General features: G+C 46.6%; 1 protein-coding gene across 2 annotated transcripts in view; it reads right to left on the reverse strand.

Moving 5' to 3' along the window:
- Window positions 1–18152, reverse strand: part of CDKL1 (cyclin dependent kinase like 1) — a 79731-nt gene that overhangs the window by 29790 nt on the left and 31789 nt on the right. Inside the window, exons 4-9 of one of the 2 annotated variants that reach the window (XR_014466318.1) lie at window positions 15225–15297; window positions 13155–13245; window positions 11855–12055; window positions 11630–11769; window positions 9426–9581; window positions 6449–7254 (exon numbers count right to left, since the gene is read on the reverse strand). Coding sequence is in view for 1 of the 2 variants with exons in the window: in XM_083167544.1 (XP_083023670.1) it covers window positions 7150–7254; window positions 9426–9581; window positions 11630–11769; window positions 11855–12055; window positions 13155–13245; window positions 15225–15297 (766 nt within the window). In the remaining variant the exon portion in view is untranslated. Of the gene's footprint in view, window positions 1–4180; window positions 7255–9425; window positions 9582–11629; window positions 11770–11854; window positions 12056–13154; window positions 13246–15224; window positions 15298–18152 lie in introns of those variants that run through there. The other variant, XM_083167544.1, reaches the window with a different exon arrangement.

The raw sequence follows: 18152 nt of genomic DNA on the forward strand, positions 1-18152 counted from the left end.
AAATCCAGGAGAACAGCGCAATCTGCCTGTCGCACCCAACTCAGTCTTCCCCTAAATCACAATATATACTCACTCCTGTGGGTATGGGTGATTGGTCAACATGACTAAGGTCAACGGTTGGAAGGTCAACAGTCAAAAGGTCAACTTTTGTTTCCTCCGTTTTGTTCTGAATGTCGATATAGTCAACCTGGACACCAGCTAAGTGTACCGTGTCCCCTTCCGATTGTCCCACCAAGCCGTAGTGGATGGTAGGGTATGAAATCCCGCCTGTCGGCACATGACTCAAAAAAGAACGTGAATAACTAATGTCGACCCTCCTATTTTCAATTAACGCTTGTGTCACCCTTCCAATCCTGTCAACCTTACCCATGTCTACCTAGGTGTTGACCTATTGACACGATCCCCACTCCTGCTAGAAAGCAGTGATAGAGCGGAACTACAATCCTGAGTCAGAGTGGAGTCTGTGAAACGACGCGACGACCGGACAGGTTTAATAACAGATACAGACTATGACCCAATTCTCGCTCCACTTAATAATCCACACTAGGAACAACACATTTACAAAAAGACAATTTAAAAAGTTTTCATTTTGTATTATATGGAGTGAATTTTGGAGATGTGACCGCAGCAGTACAGGTGTGACACTCGCTGGTATGGTGGATGTACTGTACATTAGTCACAACAACCCGGGTGCAAAGTCTCCAGTTTTATTAAAACACAGAACGGTCTGTTGGAAAAAAAATAACACAAAAAGAAAAATACAACAAAGTAACACAATAACAATCCCATGATAAAACGCTTCAGGTAATGCCAAGTTTGTGTACAAGGTGTAAGGTTAGTTTATTCTACACAGCACCGGAGAGAGTTATTGTAATCCAGCTTGTTGCAGAGCCAAGCACTGCCCTGGGGACAGCAAGGGGTTAATTTGTGCCGAATAATAGCGTATAAAAATCCCGGACACGTTTTGGCACTTATCGGTAAAAAATGCCCATTTTCTTTAAAAAAAATTGATTTGTGTTTTATACATGTCTTATTTCCCATGGAGTGTAAACTGCACTATTCAGAGAATTCTCCGCAACCGGACTGGGGATTATAACAGTCCAGGTCATATCTAAATATTATTATATGATAGTCAGAATTATTTTACTGTTTAAATAGTTGCTAATTGTAAAATATGACATTATATAATATGAACAGAACCTTGTGACATACATACAACAGGTATGTGTGTAAACACACACACACACACACCTCCTACCTAGCATAGTCAGTGTCATTTACACAGAACAGGAATTCAGTTAGCAGTGATCATTTACCATTGGTGAAAAAGGGTGGAACACTTGGGGCTATTCAATTACAGACCTTTTTTCTTGGCCTGTAAATTACCCTGTTACACACAGGGTCAATTTACTAAGATGGCAGTTCTATTAAACATGGGGTGTTGCCCATAGCAACCAATCAGGCACTACTGCTTATTTATTTAGCGCAGGCATGTCCAAACGATGGCCCTCCAGCTGTTGTGAAACTACAAGTCCCATCATGCACTGCCACACTTTTGCTATTAGGGAATGCTCAAACTTTGGCAAGGCATGCTGGGATGTGTAGTTTTACAACAGCTGGAGGGCTACAGTTTGGACACGCCTGATTTAGCGCTTTCTAGAAGATAATATAATCTGATTGGTTGCCCATAGCAACATCCCATCTTCAATAGAAGAAAAAAAATGAGTAAATAAACCCTATAGAATCCAGGATAAGTTGCGCACGTATGGGTTAAACTGCTCGCGGCACCCATAAACGGGCCATTTAACACGGTTGTCTTTTAGAGTCTGCTCCAGCTTGCCAATAAATCCTCATTAACAACAGCCACCATCTGTAATTGCATAACTCCGCTGCTTCAATTAGCCAGCGGTTAATTCCTGTGGCCAATTGAATTCCCCCTGTAATCTGGTACACACTATCGTCCTATATGTCGCCCTGGAGGATTGGAAGGACCAATCCGCTGTTTTCATTCAGTGTCCCACCTGATGAGCCGCACACACTGTACAGCAGTGGTGTCAAACTCACAGCCCTCCGGCTAGTTGTGGAACTACACGTCCCAGCATGCCCTGCCACAGTTTTAGCAATCCATTATATAAAATCTGTGGCAGGGTATGCTGGGACGTGTAGTTCCTCAACAGCTGGAGGGACATGAGTTTGACACCACTGCTGTACAGGATAAATAATTAATTGGATACAATTTTCCCGTGCATTATAGTGTAAGTCGTACATAAGATTACAATGTACGCTTTATATAGTGTGTTCTAGAATTCAGTGAAATTGGAGCATCCATTGCACCATCCTATAGTGTGTGAATCCGACTTTACACGTTGGAGCAGGCCTACACAAATCAGACCTCATAGGACCCTAACAGTGCATGTTTTCAAGCAAACTTCAGGAATAATTACTTGCACCTATAGATCTATTATGTTAGACAGTTAACACTCCTGTGCTCCAGCAAGGTGATCTTGAAAACATGCACTGTTAGGGTTCCATAAGGACTGGGTTTGCTATAGATCAAACATTGCACATTCTTTTATAGATCAGCACATACATGAGTTTTCGCTGACCATAGAGATATTGGTTCTTGTTCACACTCCTATGTACACACAGCGCCGTCTACAGGTCACCACGAAGCATGCCCCGGCATCTACCTATATCTGTACCACACCTGTCTGTAATTCCAACACCCTAAAGGTGCCCACACACTAGAAAGATCTGCGATCATAAGATGTGCGCATAAATTAGCCTTCAAATCTTTTGTCCGTCCTGGACAAAAGATTTCAGGCAAGCGCACATCTTTACCAAAGATTTCTCTTAAGATCCCGTGTGCGTTCCTATGGATCTTTTGTTAAATCTTCTGATCTTTTGTGCAGCACGTAAGATCAGAAGATTTAGCAAAAGATCCACGGGAGCGAGCATCGACCGATTATCGGTAAATATCGGCCGATTTATCGAAAATCGGCCAATCGGCCCAAAAATTGTTCTAGTGTGTGGGCACCTTAACAGTCAAGGTTAAGGATATCCATGCTTAAGGACAGGTAATTAAATTAGTACCTCATTCAATGTCATTAAACCATCTGTGCACAAACAGACATCCTTAAGACAAGGACTGTTGTCCGGGTCTTAAAACTTTAGGCCCACTGGAACCTGGGCAGAAGCCTTTGTTGCATAATCTGTGATACTGTAGGTGATTATTGCTTTGGTTAATTTATTTATTAACAGTTTCTGGTACTTGTTTCCTAGCACGGCCACAATCTTAAGTAATCGTGTCCCTTAATTAAGGGACACGATTACCCCGATGGACCCGATTTCTTTTGAAATCAGGTCCATTTTGCCGGCTAGGAAACAAAAATCGGGGGCATCGCGTCGGTCGGGACCATTAACATTGGTCCCGACGCGACCGACGCGATGCCCCCGATATTTGCATTGACTTCAATGTTAAAAATTTTTTTAACATTGAAATCTTGTCGTGAACGGTAAAATATCGGGGGCATCGCGTCGGTCGGGACCATTAACATTGGTCCCGACGCGATGCGACGCGATGCACCCGATTTTTACATAGGATTCAATGTTAAAAAAAATTTTAACATTGAAATGGTGTAAAAATGTAAAAAAATGTGAAATGGGTCAATATGACCCATTTGACATTATAAATGTCCCCGTCGTCGCCCCACGATAGACGCCAACCCGAAGCGTGGCGAGCGCAGCGAGCCCGCGAGGGGCGGCGGTACGCGTCCTCCGACCTTTTCATGCCCTACTATCCACTAGGGCGTGGAGTGAGAATAGAATAGTGTGGCGAGCGCAGCGAGCCACCGAGCCCGAAGCGTGGCGAGCCCCGCGAGGGGACGCGGATACCTTCACAGGTAAACGCGTCCCTTCGCGGGCTTCACAGGTGTCCGTGGCGACGCGGACACCTGTGAAGCCCGCGAAGGGACGCGATTACCTGTGAAGGTATCCGCGTCCCCTCGCGGGGCTCGCTGCGCTCGCCACGCTTCGGGCTCGGTGGCTCGCTGCGCTCGCCACACTATTCTATTCTCACTCCACGCCCTAGTGGATAGTAGGGCATGAAAAGGTCGGAGGACGCGTACCGCCGCCCCTCGCGGGCTCGCTGCGCTCGACACGCTTCGGGTTGCCGTCTATCGTGGGGCGCTGTGTACGCGCTTCAATTTGGGGGGGTTTGGAATTTTTTTCATTCAATCCAATGTAAAATTGGGTCCCAGGGACCCAATTTACATTGGATTTAATGAAAAAATCGGGTCAAAAATCGGTCGGTCGCATCGCATGCGACCAAATCGCATGCGATGCGATCGACCCGATTTTTTTCAGCACGACCACCCCGATCTTAATCGGTGTGGCCGTGCTAGGAAACAAGTACCCAGTTTCTTATACAGCGCACACTATGGCCTTTAGGTACTTATGTATTATCTGGACTCCCATGTTAAATGCACCCTATTTTTTCATAGCCTACTATCCAACTACGCATGGAGTTGATTTTATATAGTGTGGCGAGCGCAGCGAGCCCCGCGAGGGGACGCGGTCTCATAAGAAAAACGGGAGTCCAGATATTACATAAGTACCGTCCCTTATTCAGATCTGATCGTAGTACAAATTTGTTCTCAAAATGGGCAAAACCATGCTGCACTGCAGGTGGGGCAGATGTAACATGAATAGACAGTTTTTTTACACTGCAATTTAGATTTCAGTTTCAACACACTCCACCCGAATTTAGCTCTCTCTGCACATGTTACATCTGCCCCAACTGCAGTGCAGCATGGCTTACCCATTTTGAGAACAAATTTGTGCTGCGATCAGATCTGAATAAGGGCCATATTCCGCATCGCTGTACAGAGAATATTTGAACATTCCCATCAGTCCCTGCCCCAGTGGAGCTTACAATCTATATTTCCTACCACATGCACACGCACACTCAATTAGCCATTTTGGATTGTGGGAGGAAACCAGAGCACCCGGAGGAAACTGGAGTACCCGGAGAAAACCCACGCAATGACCTTCAAAAGACACAACTTGTGTAATCACCGTATTTTCTGAGCTTTACCTTCAGCCAAATAGAAGATTTGATCTCGCCTAAGATACTACTCTTTCAAGCTGGTCTGATAAATGAACAATTGCGATAAACACGGACTAATACCAACTCTGCCCATAGCTGTAGATTGTGAAAAAAAAACATCATTGTAGTTTGTATGCAATTTCTATATAATGCAATTGTCCCAAATGTGCGGATAGTCATTATCTAAGGTCTGTACAGAATATTGTACTGTAGTTTGTGGGCAATCTCTGTAGTTTAATGAATAACTGGAAGTGCCTTCGGGTAATGCGGTGCCAGATAAACAAATGCTGCAAAGTGGAAAATTAAAGGCCGGCTCGCGCCAGCTTAATCCAGATCATTACGGTCTACATCTAATGGAAATCTTATTCAACAGACCCACGGGTAGATGTGAGGGTATGCAGTCATATTACCGACAGTCAAAGTGCCAACCACCATTGGCCGAAGGTCAAAATGCCAACATGTTCAAAATGTTGACATACATTTTGCCGACATGGTCAAAATGTCAACATTTAAACGCTTGACATGCCAAAAATTTTTTTCTTAGAAATCGACTTTACCATCCAAGTAGGGATAGAAGGGGGATATGGGGTCCATGTCAACAGGCACAAAAAATAAATAAAAATAAAATAAAAAAAGAGTAAAAACAATGTTCACTTGATTTTCGTTGTGTCAACATTTTGATAATGTCGGCATAATTCATAGACATTTTGAACATGTCAGAATTTTTTGCAGTCACAATAAAGTCTTGTGTATTCTAAGGGTAACGGAAAAGCTCCTCATACTACTGAATGGTATGACCCCGGCAGAAAGCAGATGCTGTCCATATAATGGTGTGCTTGCTGCCTATGGGCCCGATTCAGTACCCTAATGCCATCGCAGCTGTGAACGTGTACGTCGCGGCTGTGCCAAGTTATGCCAATGCCGCAGTACAAAGACGGTAGGTTGCAGATCAGTCCAGTTATGGTCCAGTTATGTGTGTTTCACAGCCGCCACTGCCAGAGCTCATTTTTTTCTTTTTCTAAGCCCGCCCCCAGGCTCCTATTGGCTCGTTTTATCATCTGGGGGGGAATGACAAGGAAAAGCTGAATGCCTCCCCCTGGGTACAGCAGCGGCTGTGAAACGAACATCACTGCCAATCCTCAGGGACCAGCAGCCAGCACGTATATTACATATAACATTACATGTATGTTTATATGTTTTAAATGCAAACATATAAACATACATGGGGGTTTATTTTCTATAAGATGGCATGTTGCTATGGGCAACCAATCAGAATCTACTTCTTTATTTAGCACCTTCTAGAAGATAATAGATAGAATTTGATTGGTTGCCCATAGCAACATCCCATCTTCGTAAATAAACCCCTATGTACACACATTTATAAAGCTGAACCATTAGTCCTGGGAATGTCGCCCCAGGAGAAATCCATTTTGCACTGAGGCATAAGGCACTATTGGGGTAATTCAGACCTGCTGGCTATCGAGGATGATAAATCTCCTTAGTAGAGCCCACAAATTGTTACTGTCCCAACCCAATCAGGACAGTTCAGCGCACGCTATTGGCTCTTCTACCATATGTAGACTGCAGGGATACTGTCCAGTACAGTAGCTCAGGCTGGGCAAGGGCTGGTATTTACACCCAATGTACCCCGTGGCTGGCAAAGTACACTCCCTACTCCCCAGTAAATGTATTTACAATGAAACATTATAGGACCTGTAAAATAATCTGTACAGTAGCTGTGAATGCGACCGTAGTTAGGGACAGACAGAAAGCCGCTGTAGTGGAAGCCGTCTGCGGCACAGGAGAATGTGCAAGTGTAATTACATTGTCCGTCTCTGGAACACAAACACAGATGGTCTCAGCTTCAGTACATACGAAGCAACAATGAGGTTTATTAGCGGTTCAACTGCCGGATCCTATAAACAACTTTCAAAGGCCGAGCTCGCTGTTTACCGGAATAAGTGCCGCATCTCGTCTCTGCTCGCAAATTCCTGCCGCATTGTTCCAGGTACAATAAATATTTCACTAGTCTCTTTCTCTCATTAAATGTTGGGGAAGCGATAGTTGAACTTTCTTGTGTTGTAATATTTCTTGCTCTCCGGTACTGGTAGGAGGTTACTGTTGGTGAGCTGCGGGAGGTGCTGCAGCTGTAACGGGAGAGATCGGAGAGAGTCAGAGGCTGCAGACGTACAGTACAGACACAGCGAGAGATTTAACACAGCAATGGGGACATTTACGCACTCCAGCATCTGCAGACAGAAACGGAATTGCCGGTACCTGCCGCTAAATAAACTACACAGGATTTGTAGTTCAGGGACAGCGCGAGGACTGAAATTCGCATATTGGGCCTAATTCAGACCTGATCGGAGGACAAATTTGTGCTCAAAATGGGCAAAACCATGCTGCACTGTAGGTGGGGCAGATGTAACATGTGCAGAGAGGGTTAGATTTGGGAAGGGGGGGGGGGTGTTATGGGTTATTTTGTTTCTGTGCAGCGTAAATACTGGCTGCTTTCTTTTACACTGCAATTTAGATTTCAATTTGATCACTCTCGCCGAAATCTAACTCTCTCTGCACATGTTACATCTGCCCCACCTGCACTGCAGCATGGGTTTTCCCATTTTGAGAACAAATTTGTCCTGCATTCAAGTGCGAATTAGGGCCCTTATTCAGATCTGATCGGAGTACAAATTTGTTCTCAAAATTGGCAAAACCATGTGCACTGCAGGTGGGGCAGATGTAACATGTGCAGAGAGAGTTAGATTTGGGTGGGGTGTGTTGAAACTGAAATCTAAATTGCAAAATTAAAAATAAAGCAGCCAGTATTTACCCTGCACAGAAACAAAATAAGTCACACAAATCTAACTCTCTTTATACGTTACATCTGCCCCACCTGCAGTGCAGCATGGGTTTTCCCATTTTGAGAACAAATTCGTCCTGCGATCAAGTGTGAATTAGGCCCATTGCTACACTAAAGACTGAACAGCCCCCAAAGTGCTCAGAAATTCATTACAGTACATTACCTAAGATCATCTAGGTAATGTTGTGACACGTCCTTTTCGGAGAAGGACATTTATGTGTTCGGTGGTATTAATATAATAGCTAATGCAACCTAACAAATTAATAAGCACCAGTGACATCACTGTAGTATAATAGTGATGTCACTTGTTCCTATGTGTTCTCATACATCTTTGCTGCAGTCACGCCAAACACCCCTCTTGGCACGCCAGGTCGTATGAGAATCTTCCGGCATTGATCAACTTTTTGCCAGAAATGTGTCTTAATCGCAATGGCCCTTATTCTGATCGGTGCGGCCGGAGCCGATTATGCGGCCAGGACCGTGCGTGCGAAACCCCGCCTTCCATACGGATCGCCAACTCCGTCCGTATGCGGTAAGAAGCTGGCCGAACGGACCGCACGTGTATTTTTCACGGAATACGCCTCCTCCATCTCAGGGAACCTCCCCCATCATTCGATGGTCGCAGACCGAGTGGTCTACCAGCTCACGCAACCTCAGACCACACGGACATTTTTCCGTGCAAAAGCAGGGATCTGGGCGGGCAGCTGACATCCGGCGATGTCATATGTCCGCCCCCTACACGTGCGTCACGGCCGCATTACCATACGTACGCCCAGGGTTTGCATGGGAACTCCCATGAAACGCGGGGCGTATGCATATGGTAATGAGCCCAAATAGCCCTTCACGCCCCTCTCCACCCCCTGTTCGGAGTGTTCACATTTCATGTGGGATTTGGCCGTACGCCCCGCTCGCACATGCGCAGAGACGCCTCTGCACATGCGCAGACACAAAACATCGGCGGCACGAACGCACGCGGATATTACCGCACCAACCAGAATAAGGGCCAATGTGACTAGGACTCAGCAGGAGACTGTGCCGATTAATGCGGCTCACTCACGCCAGGCACCTCGCGCTGCATGGCGTACGGAGGTTGGATGTATTGTGGACGGATCTGTAGTTAATTAATAGCCTGCAGATTGCTCAGGGCAGCGTGTTACAATGGACAAAAGGAGGCGATAATAGACAACTTAGAGGCTTAACCTGACATGTACAGAATAATTATTTTGCTGTCAATCTCGTCTTTTTGTGATCCCTTTCTAGATTATATCAGAGTGTGCTGCACATAACCTTCATGACTTGTCTGAAGGATGCAAGAAGGTTCGATTATTTGGATTACTGGAACATTAAGTAATAAGCAAGTACATATAGGGACTGATTCATACCATACAACAATGTTGTTTTACTCACGGTGACAGTTAGGGGGACAATAGGGGTTCTCTGTGTCCGCACAATACGTACCCCGGGGAAGTATTTCCTGTGCAGTCTGGTCTGTTTTCTGCTGACTCGCTCCGAGTCCTTTGCGGACTCCTCTTCTTCACGGATGCTATCGAAGTAGGGGTGCTGCAGCAGCTGCTGACACGACAGCCTCTCTGCGGGGTCCATGTGGAGGCAGCCCTGCGCAGGGAGATAGAGGAGGACAGGGGGTCAACATGGATTACCAGGTCACATTACATACTAGAGACTGTGGGCCTGATTCAACTCGGATCGGATAAGCGAAGCTGCTCGCGGCACAGTTCCTGACCCGGCCACTTGTGGGCGACAGACCCTCACCACAACTGCCTCTGTTTGTCCAATCAGGCAGAGGCGTGCACTGCGGTTGCAGGACCCGTCCTGCGCACCCCTAGAATACTCTGCAAGCGGAAACTTGTGCCCCTCACTGATCTCACATCAGCCACCTCAACGGCCACATTAGGTGCCAGAGATCCATCAGACACCGGCTACTACTCCCCCCCGTACACGTGTCATATGGAGCTTTTGTTACACTCCCCCAAGTAAGGGCGGTTACACTTTGCCATCGCCCACTTCATGCCCCCCAAAAATCATGGGATGACACATCAGGTAAAAGTGTGTGTGTGTGTGTGTGTGGGGGGGGGGGGGGGGGGGGGGGGGTAATTAGTGTTTTAACACTCAGCGCCTGATGTATCAAGCTTCAAAAATTCATAAATGGAGAGAGATAAAGCACCAGCCAAATCAGCTACTAACTGCCATGCTGCAAGCTGGGTTTGAAAAATGACAGGTAGGGGCTGTTTGGCTGGTGGTTTATCTCTCTCCATTTATCACTTTTTGAAGCTTGATACATCTGGCCCTTATCCAGAGTATGGAAGTTACTATAATTAAGCACCAATCATCATTTGCATTTAGCCAACTCCATGTGCACACGTGTAGGGACATGGGAACCTGTGGGGCAACATACAGCCAGGTGTGCCAACATTAGCAGCACAGAGTAGTGATAGGATGCTGATGTCACTAGTGGGAGGAGCACTGTGGTGACATCACACCTCTATATAACACACCATTCATTCATCCAAATTACTATAACCCGCATAAATAATCCATTCTCATATTAGTAACGCTATTCTATTATCAGGGACAATGTGATCCCTACATTCTGAGCCTAGATACCCCAAACGTGGGGGTTTATTTGCCTAGGTTACCAGACTATTGCTACAAACAGGTACAAAATAGAACCAACCCTAATTTAACCAAACCTGTTCAGTAAGCTGGGTATGTTATCTGCCTAACAAGCAGGTAAATGCTGCCCGACAAACACATGCCCCTCCCCCCGACAAGCGAATCCCCGCACTAACATGCAAGTGGATGCGTACGCTTATACATCGGCTCGCACGCGGCTGCACAAAGGAAAAATGATTCGATAGTCGCTCACCATCGAAATTTTCCACCCTTTGGTCTGAAAAGTCTATACTTACTTTACGTCGAAATGGGGGCGGGCGCGGACGTCATGAGGACTTATTAATCAGGTCTAGGGTGGTCTAGCCCCCAAAACGCCTGGATTGGCTTTTCTAATCCCAGGATTTCGGGATTAGACTGCGCATACGGCTTCTCCCGTACCCAGCAGTGCAGCTCTGCGCAGAGTGACGATGTCAGAAGTCGCGCTGTGCGGGCCACGCAGCCAGCCTGAGCTGCTTTGATTATGGACGTGCCGCCCGCACCGTTATCTCACGCCCTGCGCTCCCGGAGACAACGCTCACCCACCCTGCTCTCGGCAGCATCATCCCGCCCACCCACCAACCCAGCCACACCCGCCCATCACATGTAAGTAAATATGTGGGGCGGCCGGTCGTTTTTTTATTTTATTGGGGAAGCCAATCCTGGGAATCCCGTGATTGAGCATTTTTCAATCCTGGGATTCGGGACTGGCTTCCCTAATCAGGTCTCATTTACGGTCTGCGATGTAGGGAATAATACTACATTCCCTTTAAATTCTATAGGAACCTGCAACAGAAATCCTGGGCAACTGGCTTTGGGAACATTCCTAATTATGGGCCTTATTTTTACTCAAAATTACTCACCCAAATCTAATTCTCTCTGCACAAGTAACACCTGCCCCACCTGCAGTGCACATGGTTTTGCCCATCTAAGAAGGATTTTGTCAGAAAGAATGAACCAAAATAAGGCCCTATGTGCCCTAGGGATGTTTGTACCTTCATAAGTCCCAGAGCCTGTGTGGAGACGTATGAAAACCTCAGTTCCAGGGGCTCTGTGTTTTCGGGATCCGGGATGCTGACCCCGCTGAAGTACTGGTTTGTGCTGAAGACCTGCTGATGCCGGGGAATAAGATCACCTATGGAGAGAAGAGAACACACACACTAACAGAACTGACCAAACCCAGCAGCTCTGTATTACTGGTCTGTCCTCCTGTAACTCACCCAGGCTTTTCCTGATCAGGTGCAACTGGTCCACATCCGACTTCCCTGGCCAAAGAGGTACCCCCGATAACAGCTCAGCGAACACGCAGCCTATGGCCCAAACATCCACCGGGGGTCCGTACTGTGTGTCTCCGACCAGCAGTTCTGGGGCGCGGTACCACCGAGTAGCCACATAGTCCGTGTAGTAGTCACAGGGCCCGGCTGTTAGTCAAAGATAAAATGATGTCGGAGATTATATAGAACACAGGTTCTCAAACTCGGTCCTCAGGACCCCACACTGTCTATGGTTTGCAGGTCTCCTCAAAGAATCACAGGTGAAATAATCAGCTCCACTTGTGGATCTTTTAAAATGTGTCAGTGAGTAATGAGAGCACCTGCCGGGTGACCTGGAAAACGTGAACTGTGTGGGGTCCTTAGGACTGAGTTTGAGAACCCCTGATACAGAACATTTTGCACAACTACACAATGCAACTAAGTATCCAATAATAATGCTTCTAAAAGTAGTAGTGACACAAGACTCTTTTTACAAGATTATTTATGTGGTAGCCAACTCCAGCCCTCGAGAGCTACCAACAGTTCCCAATTTCCAGGCCACCTAGCTGGTGCACAGGTGTATTCATTACTTACTGATACATAGTAATTAATTCACTTGTGATTCTGTGAGGAAATCTGGAAAACATGAACTGTTGGTAGCTCTGGGAAGACTGGAGTTGGCTACCCCTGATTTAGATTCATCATACGATTTTTATACAACTAATTGCTAGAATGTATGAGCCTAGCCAGCTATCGCAACACCTACAGATTTGACTGATTGGGCCTGATTCGGGTCTGATCGCACAGCTGGGAATCTGCAGGCCGGGCGATAATCGATAGACTGCGAATGTGCGAGGCCTTCCTGCGGTAAAAGCCTGCTGGTTTTCTTGATCGCTGGCTGTTTGCAAGGTAAGTGACAGGAAGCCGGCATTTTTGGGTGGTAACCGGCAGATTTCTGGGAGTGTCAGGGAAAACGTAGGCGTGGCCAGGTGTTTGAGGGGAAGTCATGTGACGTCAGCCCCGCCCCCGATCAGCCTGATTCTATCCATCAGGTCTGAAGCAGGCCTATTATCTGCATACATTATATCCAGAGAGGTCTCCTATTGGCTGGACACAAGTCCACCAGTAACGTTTCTATCAGCTTGACCAATAGAAGTCTAATTCCCAGCATCCCCCTAACATTGCCTTCCAGCGTTCCCCTGCTTATTGTACCTACACAGCCAAGACCACAATGGCAATCCGTCCCCCTCTGTGGTTCAGTACTCACTTAATATTCTGGCAAATCCAAAATCACACAACTTGATGACCGAGTGCTTGGTAATGAGGATGTTTTCTGGCTTCACGTCGCGGTGAATACACTGGGTGGAAAAAGAGAAGGATATCAGCGCAATGGGATATAAACCCAGTTATAAGGGTTTATATACGAAGATGGGATGTTGCTATGGGCAACCAATCAGATTCTATTATCTTCTAGAAGGTACCAAATCAGATGAAGAATCTGATTGGATGATATGGGAAACATCCAATCTTCAATATAACTTTGTAAATAAACAGAGAGAGTGGAGCTTCCACGGACTTCCTGTTTATATGGTCACTGTGTCGTCCACAGGAATGTCGGCATACTTTAGGTTGACCACTGAAGGTCGACCGGCCTTAGGTTGACACCCTCAAAAGGTCGATATGGCTGTAGGTCAACAGGGTCATTAGGTCGACCCAAGCATTAGATCGACATGGGTTTTTCACGTTCTTTTGTTACAGCCGACAGGTGGTATTTCATACCATACTATCCACTAGGGAGTGGAGGGGATGCGGGGCACCGACATGGTGCCGATATCGCCTGCGTCGACATTCGGGACTTAAGAAAAACAGCAAAAACCCATGTTGACCTTTTGAATCTCGACCTTCCCCATGTTGGCCTAATGCTTGTGTCGACCTAATGACCCTGTCCACCTTCAGTGGTTGACCTAATGTATGTAGACGATGCACACCATGGCACCATAGTAGCCCACCATGGCAGCATTTGTGCCACCACAGAATGACACACCATGGCAGCACAGTAGCCCACCATGGCAGCATTTGTGCCACCACAGAATGACACACCATGGCACCATAGTAGCCCACCATGGCAACATTTGTGCCACCACAAAATGACACACCATGGCACCATAGTAGCACACCATGGCAGCATAGTAGCCCACCATGGCAACATTTGTGCCACCACAAAATGACACACCATGGCACCATAGTAGCACACCATGGCAGCATTTGTGCCACCACAGAATGACACACCATGGCACCATAGTAGCCCACCATGGCAGCATTTGTGCCACCACAGAATGACACACCATGGCACCATAGTAGCCCACCATGGCAACATTTGTGCCACCACAAAATGACACACCATGGCACCATAGTAGCACACCATGGCAGCATAGTAGCCCACCATGGCAACATTTGTGCCACCACAAAATGACACACCATGGCACCATAGTAGCACACCATGGCAGCATTTGTGCCACCACAGAATGACACACCATGGCACCATAGTAGCCCACCATGGCAACATTTGTGCCACCACAAAATGACACACCATGGCACCATAGTAGCACACCATGGCAGCATTTGTGCCACCACAGAATGACACACCATGGCACCATAGTAGCCCACCATGGCAACATTTGTGCCACCACAAAATGACACACCATGGCACCATAGTAGCACACCATGGCAGCATAGTAGCCCACCATGGCAACATTTGTGCCACCACAAAATGACACACCATGGCACCATAGTAGCACACCATGGCAGCATTTGTGCCACCACAGAATGACACACCATGGCACCATAGTAGCCCACCATGGCAACATTTGTGCCACCACAAAATGACACACCATGGCACCATAGTAGCACACCATGGCAGCATTTGTGCCACCACAGAATGACACACCATGGCACCATAGTAGCCCACCATGGCAACATTTGTGCCACCACAAAATGACACACCATGGCACCATAGTAGCACACCATGGCAGCATTTGTGCCACCACAGAATGACACACCATGGCACCATAGTAGCCCACCATGGCAGCATTTGTGCCACCACAGAATGACACACCATGGCACCATAGTAGCCCACCATGGCATCATTTGTGCCCCCACAGAATGACACACCATGGCACCATAGTAGCCCACCAATACTGTCACTAGCGCTCCTCCTGCAACCACAGAGCTAGAACAGTCAGAGATGCAGCACAGGTGAGATGAACGCTGTCAGTTCTGTTCCAGATGTCGGTCTCACAATACCCCAACCTTACAATACAGACCGCTACAGACTTACATTGTGCCTGTGGCAGAAGTTCACCGCTTGTAGTGTCTGCCAGGTTATACTCTTGACAAGATGCTCAGGTACCCTGCAAAAAACAGGAGGGAACAGTGTGAACAGAGAGCTCAGCAGGACAGGGTGTGATTGGGCGGTAGGGATGGAGACCCAGGTGGGTGGCATGTTGGGGAAGGTAAGCAGCAGACGGCCACCAGTTCCCAACATAGGGGGGGATTTATTAAGATGTGTATTCTACTTCACATGTGATGTTGCTATAGGCAACCAATCAGATCCTGTCTACTATCTTCTAGAGGGAGCTAAATAAATAAATAAGTAGATTCTGATCACATGTGAAGTAGAATACACATCATAGTAAATTTCCCGCATAGAATGGTCGGCTACACCAAGTAAGGCAACATTCAGAATGTCAAATGGCCAAGTATACTTACCTTCCCCTGGACTCCCCCCCCCCCCCCCCAACCATAACCCCTTCTCCCCAAACCCTAACCATATCCCCCCCCCCCCACACACACACACACAGTCCCACCTAGCGCCTCAACATACCAATCACCCACGACCTCAGTGCTGTGAGGCGGTAATGCTAACCCCTATGCCAACTGTGCCGGACATGACTTTTGTATCATATTCTACTTTTCTTTATGGATGTGGGTGACCCAGGGCCATCTTAACAGCAGTGTGGGCCCCTGGGCAAAGCAATGCACTGGGGCCCTTCCCATTCTCCCCTCCTAGGGGTGGGGGGTGCTATCAGCAGCATCTTTGATGCCCCACGGGTGGCAGGGGGTGCTCTATCTTCCATTCAACATGTAGGACCTGGAGCAGTAACTTCTGCTAATTACTCCTTTACTGCACAGGTGGTGGGAGGTAGAACACTAACGTGTGGAAGGGGGCACTGAGCTGATTGAAGGGTCCCTTGTTAATGACTTCCAGGGAGGTAGGGGGTGTTTTATACGCAGGGGAGGGTTGGATAATGGAGTGGGCTTAATATTCGTCATTTTCCAGTGGAAGGGCAACTTGTTTGACTGCAGATATCGCCATTATCTGGAAATAGATTTCTTAGCCTTCAATAGTATAAACACCTAGAGTCCCAACTTTCAGGAGGTGCTGGGAACTTGGGGATCAGAGATCAGGAGCCAGAGCAATCCATTGACAAAAATATAAAACTGTACACCAGACGTTTGGAGCTGGAGCAGGGACCGGCTGCTGGAAGGCTGATATCTCTGGTTCTGGGCAGGATAGAGAGAAGCCGCTAGGGTTGTCAGAAAGGGGAGAGTCACAGATTTTGGAATATACTCTCAGAAAACTCTATAGCTGTGTACACACGCTTAGATTTTTCTTTGTTTTCGATTCGATCTTGCTTATAGAAGCAAAATCGAATCCACATCGAATGGTTTTTAGGACACTTTCGATCTGCATTCGATTCGATGCGCGCTCCCATTTTCTCAAAATCGGATAGAAAAAATCTACTGTGCAGCCAAGGAAATCTCGAATTCGATCCAGTAAATCGAATGGAGTACATTGTGCCTACATTGTGAAATCGAAATCGAATCAAATGCAAAAGTACAGATCTAATGCCAAATCGAATGGGATGATCTAATGCCAGATCTAATAGAAAATCAAATCTAACATCAAATCTAAAGCAAATCTAAGTGTGTGTACAGGGCTTAAGTCAGAGAGAACCTGGGAAATATGACTGGGAATTGCAATTAACAGGTCGGATGTGGACTGCTGCTTTGAAGTTGGATATCTCCAGTTCCCCAGGGCCGATATTAAAAATTCTGGTATCCCTGGAAAAGGGGATCCTCAGCTATCAGCATAGGGCCCCTGGGCAAGTGCCCATTAAGCCCATACGAAAAGACGGCCCTGGGGTGACCAAGATTTTGTTAACTGAAATAGTTAACGTTTGAAGTGAGAACACAATTAAAATGAATACACAAATGGCTATTATTACCCAGCAGATTGAAACTGGACAGCAGGGTAATAAATATAGGCGAGGTTGTATTATATTAACCATTCCTGACCTGTGGGCACTTACCGGATTGTGCAGCCACAGAATCAGACAATAGGAGAGCGCTGAAATGAATTCCTTTCCTGTCATAAATTTGCACGCAGGATGGGCTGTAAAGCAACGGCCCATTCAAGTCTGACTCTTAAATGCCACAGGCCTCCTCTCCCAGTTTAACCTCTTACATGCTGGGGGTTAATGAGGCCTATTCTGTAACTCCTCTCTGCAGCGCAGACATCAGAGGCCCCTCATGCGATTTTATGAGTTTCCCGGATGGGACATCAATGGCCACAAATACAACTGACAAGTGGTCAGTCACTCAGGCTCTGCCTGTTTGGGCAGATAAGCCCCTACCCCCTAACATAGACACCTGCTTCAGCAGCAGAGTGTGAACATTATAGCAGTTTTGTTAGCACTCATAAATACATAAATACAATGCCTTAATGCCTTAAGGTGCCCTTACATGGTGCACCAGCAGCGTGCATTGCGATGCGTTATTGCGCGGGAGCACGCATCGCATCGCACGCTGCTATCACAGCGTGTATGGGGGCCTTTAAATATATATATTTATGTCAAACAACAACTATAAGAAACTGTAAATAAATAATAAACAATAAAATCACTATGAAATAAGACACATAAGCAGACCTTGCTGATTAAAATGATATGCAGCATGCCTACTTTCTGTGTGCAAATATACACATAATATAGGTATGCTGCATATCATTTTATTCAGCAAGGTCTGCTTGTGTATCTTAAATGCATACAGTAGCAATGCAAATAAGAAGCATTCTTGGGAAAAGGACAATGTTTTCAGAGTTGCATGGGAACTGCAGAATTATTTGCATTTCAATATGCTGCATTTGTCCCTACTTTACAATAAAAAAAAAAAAAGGTGCCCGAATTTTCTGTCGGACCCATAC

This window comes from Crinia signifera, chromosome 12 (assembly GCF_055691185.1).
Source record: "Crinia signifera chromosome 12, ASM5569118v1, whole genome shotgun sequence".
In the NCBI taxonomy this organism is placed as follows: Eukaryota; Metazoa; Chordata; class Amphibia; order Anura; family Myobatrachidae; genus Crinia; species Crinia signifera.